Source organism: Miscanthus floridulus, chromosome 8, assembly GCF_019320115.1.
Source record: "Miscanthus floridulus cultivar M001 chromosome 8, ASM1932011v1, whole genome shotgun sequence".
NCBI classification, from domain to species: Eukaryota; Viridiplantae; Streptophyta; class Magnoliopsida; order Poales; family Poaceae; genus Miscanthus; species Miscanthus floridulus.
In genome coordinates this window covers 59,608,351-59,614,454 of record NC_089587.1, presented here as the reverse complement: position 1 = coordinate 59,614,454, position 6,104 = coordinate 59,608,351, and the positions used below count along the sequence as shown (strand labels likewise).

General features: G+C 43.0%; 1 protein-coding gene across 1 annotated transcript; it reads right to left on the bottom strand.

Annotated features, from left to right (window-relative positions):
* Window positions 1-397: 397 nt before the first annotated feature.
* Window positions 398-2,490, bottom strand: LOC136472233 (BTB/POZ and MATH domain-containing protein 1-like). Its single transcript, XM_066469961.1, has 2 exons — window positions 1,636-2,490; window positions 398-502 (listed from the first exon to the last, which is right to left on the bottom strand). The coding sequence occupies exons 1-2, from the start codon at window positions 2,363-2,365 to the stop codon at window positions 495-497; spliced, it is 738 nt and encodes a 245-aa protein (XP_066326058.1). The 5' UTR covers window positions 2,366-2,490; the 3' UTR covers window positions 398-494.
* Between the last annotated feature and the right edge of the window lie 3,614 nt (window positions 2,491-6,104).

Genomic DNA, 6,104 nt, shown 5'->3' with positions numbered 1-6,104 from the left:
CTTATCTTCGGATTACGCAAGATAGTGGTGAGAAACAGTTCTAAAAGCATATCAAACCAAGAAGTAAAGATGAGAACAAAGACTTTAAAATAAGCATCAAGGAGGAGATAAATATCAAGGATAGAGATATAGTAGAGAAGAAAATATCAAGATTTATAGAACAAGGATTTTATAGCAATTTCAAAACCTTAAGACGGCTAATTTCTAACTAGGCTTGCGTCCTACAGTCAGCATTACTCCGATACCACTCTGTAGCACCCGGTTTTAAGAACAAAACCAGATACACACCATATGTGAGCCCAGGAAGTCAAATCTCACATATAGCTACAAATAAGGGTAATATCAATAGACAATGCTCAATATATAACGTACTTAGTGTAAAGAATATAACCTTAGAGTATAGATAGCGGAAAGACAACTCCGATCTTCAGGCGAAGACTCCAAATCCACAGGGACAATTGACTGGTTGATCACAAGCCTAATTCCTCCAAACTCTAGCAATCTGGTACCCATCCGGGATTTTTCCAAAGATTTAAAAAGTAAAGCAAGCGTAAGTACATGTCGTACTCAACAAATATAACATGGGGTTCATGAGGCTCAAAAGGCTGACACTGGTTTAACTGCGATTAGCTTTTGATGAGTCATCTTTTAGCAATTGGGTGGCAACAAGTTTATTCACAAACCCATACACATATGATCAGGTAAACATGAGTAATGAATCATTTTACACAAGTTTATTCAGAAATAAATCATTTTACACCTATTTTCAAAAGAGTTAAATTTTAGGGTGTTACAAACAGACCTTAGTTATGTCCTCCTGATATGGCCATTACTATTGAATTCAAAAGAAACATTAATATTGAGATATTCATGATACATGTAGATTGTTTGTCTATTTTTTCAATTTCAAAAATGATAACCAACAAGTGGCCAAAATATCCAATACTCTCCCATCCCAAATTATAAGTTCTTCCAACTTTTTTTGCGAGTCAAGGCATCTCAAGTGTGAGCAAATTTATATAATATAAAATAATAACACTTATGATACCAAATAAGTATCATTAGATTCTTCCTTAATTATATTTTCATAGTAATACCGATTTGATGTCATAAATCTTTGTAATTTTCTCTATAGTTTTGGTCAAACTTAAGATGGTTCGACTCTCCAAAAAAATTGGAATGACTTATAATTTGAAATGGAGGGAGTACAAAATTATAAAAAGTTGATAAAAAGATAACATATTACAAGTACTCACAAATAAGTGTATAGTGCAATAGTAGAGAGGTCTTGCATGAGGTGAAGCTCATTTGTTCGAATCCGAACAAACCTCTAATATATCAATATTTTAAGGCAGAATTTCTTTAACTTATTATATACACCTTGATCGTTATTTAGTTGAACTTTACTTCCTTGCATGAATTTATTGACTATATGTAGGCACTCATTTATAGGTATGAGTAAACAAGAAATTTATGCAAAAAATAATCCCAAAAATAATTTAAATGAAGAAACCAAACAACAAGGGAAAGAAACAAAATTTATTATTTATTATTAAGAAATAATCAAAACAGGACGCATGCAATCCCTAACATAACACCCAATTCGATTGCATCTGATCCAATGTCACTACTTACGGCGTTGGGCAGAGAGGCAGCGGCGGATGTACTCCTTGTCATCCGGCTCACTACGCCTGCCCTTGTGCGAGCCGCCGTCATCCTCCAAGTCCTCGTCGGGAGACTCGGCGCCGCCAGCGTAGCCGTAGCCGTAGCCGCCGGGGTAGTTTCTCATCGTCGCCGGCCTCCCGTTCTTTGGCCCGACGGCCATGGTCGTCACCTCCGTGACGCCGACGTCGCATCGGATGGCGAGGCAGTCCTCCTTGAGGAGGCTGTTGCGCCGCTTCTCCAAGTCCTCCTTGGTGATGAAGCCCGCGTAGCCGCACCCAGGGTCCTCCGGGGACTCCTCGCCGGGGTTGTGCGGGTTGCGGCCGGTGGACCTGAAGATGCCCGTCTCGGCGGGGAGCTCGTAGGCCTCGTTGCCGGCGAGGTCGAGGAGGCTGAACTTGTACTGCGCCCGCACTCGCTCCTTCTTGTACGTGTTCTGCAGGCGGAGGTACAGGGCGATGGAGCCGGCGGAGTCGTTGGAGCCGTCGGTGCCGTTGGGGTAGTAGTCGATGTGCCAGAAGCGGCCGCCGACGTTGAACTGCTCCGAGGTGATGCGCTCGCCGCCCGGCAGCGCCTTGGTCCACGAGTAGCCGTCGATGCGGAACACCTGGAAGCCCCTCGTCGCCTTGGCGACCACGGCCGAAGCGGAGCGCGACGGCTTGCCGGCGCCAGGGGCGGACAGTAGCGGCGGTACCGACGACATGTTTGCCGGCGTTGGTGGTAAGGTAGATGGCCGCCGGCTGAAATCAAATCTACAGCTCCTAGTCCTAGCCTTGCGGTTTGGTTTGGTTTGGTTTTTGGTTTTCTGGATGATCGATGCCTGGAACCCTCAAGACGTCGTCGATATATATGGATCACTTTAGGTCGGTTGCATTGCAGATCAGGATGTGCTACGCACGGCAAGAGAACTCTTGCATATCGGAATAAAATTGAAAAAGGACTCTTTGCATGTCAGCATGCAGATTATTCCGTCCAAGACTTCTTCTCTCTCCAGGTCCAAATCGGATCGTGATTGATTGCAATTCGAGGACAGAGCTGGTTTTGATGAATGTCGGTTATCCTTGATTTCAGTCGAGTCGGTTAGTGCATGCCGTGGCAAAAATCTGTGTATTCAACCACCGCCGCGACCGATACCGTCGCTTGGTGATTGGAGGAAATAGACAGCACGTGCACGACATCCAGTGGTGGCGTCGTCCCATCGTCAGGGGAGGGTTTTTTTTTAAATGGAAATGCATTCCATTACTCATGTACTGCACTCTCAGCAGTTACATTACAATCGATCTCAGCAGTTACAATCGACCGAATACAGTCAGGAAGAGGTCCAAGAATGGAACGTCCCCTTCTTCACGCTCACACCCCAAAGCTGCTAATACATGGCAGCCTTGTTACACTCTCTAGGCACTGCAGAAAAAATACAAGAAACAAAGTTTAAACTAGCAAGTTCCTGGATCTCTTGGATTATTCTACCTGGCACCGATAAGCCCAATCCTTCGCTTCCACCGTAAATTTCACCATCACAGCATCATTTGCAGCAATAATTTTTCTAATACCGATATCTATGGCAGCTTGAATCCCTTGCAAACATGCAATTAGCTCAGCTTGGAAAGGATCTAGGAGATGTGATAATCTACCCCTTCCAGCACTACGGGAGAGGCAAAATTCCCCGAGTGTCGCAGGCTTCCCCGAGTGCCAAAAATCGGGTATTTGGCAAAGCCAATTTTCCCCGAGTGTTGCACTTGGGGAAGAATAGCACTCGGAGAAGAGAGGCTTTGCCGAGTGCCGCAGAGTGCCTAGCACTCGGTAAAGAGCGGCACTCGGCAAATGCCCTCTTCCCCGAGTGCAACACTTGGGGAAGAGCGGCACTCGACAAAGAAAAATGTTACTTGACAGCCCAGCCCGCCCACGCCGTTAAAACTAAAAAAAATTGCTTTGCCGAGTGTCGCACCCTGACACTCGGCAAAGAGGCTGGCTTCCCCGAGTGCCCTATCATGGCACTCGGCAAAGGGCCTCTTTGCCGAGTGCCCGGGAAGGCACTCGGGGAAGATTTTTTTTTTTGTTTTTTTTGCTCCATTTTTTTGTGATGTCTTCTCATATTATTTAAAACTCCTTGTTCAAATTTAGGACAATTTTGACTTTTTTTGTATATTTTGTTATTTTTTTTTCGTTTCGTTGAATTTTTTTTGCATACTTCAAATTTGAACTGCAGGTGCATGAAATAATGGAATTTGGTGATTCAAAAAATGATATTAATGATATTCGGTGTATGTTGAGGCCGTATCTAGGAACTCACATGAAATGTCGAGCATCTTGTTGATGTAACATGACGAGGTACTTGCGGGAAAAGTGTATTTAAATCATATAAAATCCGAACAAAGTCCGAAAATCATGAAACTTGTCGGGGCGTCATGTTATCGCATGTAGATGCTATGATAAAAAATTGAGAAGGTTTCGAGCAAGTTGTGACGTCGGATGCCTAAAACACAGACATCTACCTGGCCTTTTCTTGCTTTTGATAATAACCTGACCGGCCATATCTATATTATTTGGCCCTTTCAGAAACTGAAGCTCAGCTAAAAAAAACTCACTCTGTTTCCCTCTCATTGATCGGCGAGAAATGGATCGTGATGATGTGGCTGGCTTTTATTAGTGGAGGTTAATTGCAAACATATATTCCTGACCTCGATCTGAGACTTCTAATTAACCCAGTACAGTACGCAGCGGGATCTGTTCTTTTCATCTTTGGTATTAATATGTTTCTTGATTCGAATGGGTAGGGCCTACCTAAACCTTGGATCTGGTGGTATTAATATTAACTCCTTGAACGATTCTTGACATTGGAGCATGTACAGATCAGCGAGCAGTAGAGTATAAAGATATTTCCATTGGCACACTACTACCACATGCCATGCATGTTGTGCATGCTCTCTATTAATTTGTCAAGTTAGCACGACATATAGCTTGTATAGACAGCGAATCGATCGATGTTTACTTGCAGGTGTCCGAACTCCTGAGCTGACCCGGCCCGATTGATGAATGGCAGGTGATTCACCATTTTCCTGTTGGGTTGGGACCAACCGACAGGGTATTTTTTGTTTCCAGTACGCCCCCTGGCTCTTTTAAATATGGTTGATGATAGCCATCGCCACAGCATTACATATTGCAATATATACAGGGATTGAATTGATTGACAACTATTCTTTTTCACGACCGCGTGGGTCCTTATGACACGTATTTTATTAAGAGAAGCAGAGTACAGGTTAGTTAAAACAAGTTACACAGCAGTAATCCTAGGATTACCGCCTCACTCAAAGGCCAGGAAAACAAAGCAGGTAGGGTCCTCCATTTTCATACTGAGGATCCGTGCCCGATAGACCATGTCTGGCCTTTGTTGTCGGGGTGGTCTGGATTCAATTCATGCTTTGATTATTTTGGATCAGATTCCCTGCTTTTTCTCGTGGTCTTTCTATACATTACTATTTCACCACTTGACGTTTCGTCTAGACAGAGACACCATAATATAGTGCAAGGGTCACCAATGGTGGCATGCCACTGATCCTCCGTGGCTCCGTGCGTGCAGCAACCTTGCAGTATCAGGCTATCAGCTCCGACAGGAATATTTGAGTTTGCAGTAGTATACCATGTCAGCAAAACTTCAAGGTGACGCACATCTTCAGATCTCACCTCATGTTAGATTCCTGTGAAATTGAGCCATAGGAAAGTAATCCTATGGAATTCTTCCTTCCTTTTTCTTGTGAACCAAAGGACGTACTGTGTACTCCCTCCATCCCAAATTGTAAGTCATTCCAAGAATCTTGGAGAGTCAAAGCTTCTCAAGTTTGACCAAAATTATAAAAAAAAATTACAAAGATTTATGACATCAAATAGGTATACTATAAAAATATAATTAACAAAGAATCTATTGGTACTTAGTTGTCATCATAAATGTTATTATCTTATTATATAAACTTGGTCAAACTTGAGATGCTTTGACTCTCCAAGATTCTTGGAATGACTTATAATTTGGGATGGAGGGAGTAGGAAATAATCCTTAGGAAGTTGAATCCTAAAAAAAATCCTATGCCAATCCTCCAATGCAAAGGAGGCCTTAGGGACCAAAATAAAGTTATGTTGTAGAGCCGCGGGCTGACACAGTAACACTTGACATGTTATGGTCACTGCACCACAACACCGCATCAGCATCAGACATCTGACGCTAAAACTTTTTTTATCGATGAATAATCTGACGCTAAAGATAACTTACTGATCATCTGACGGTACTTTTTCGATTAATTGTCTGTCGCTATAAGTACTTACAATTACCGTTTGATTCTCTGACGCTAAAAAAAAACCTATATCGTTGAATGATCTGACGGTAAAAGATGGACCCACCTTGCACGCCCCCATCTCTGCCCCGCTTCCTCGCAAATTTTGGCCCAGCCCAT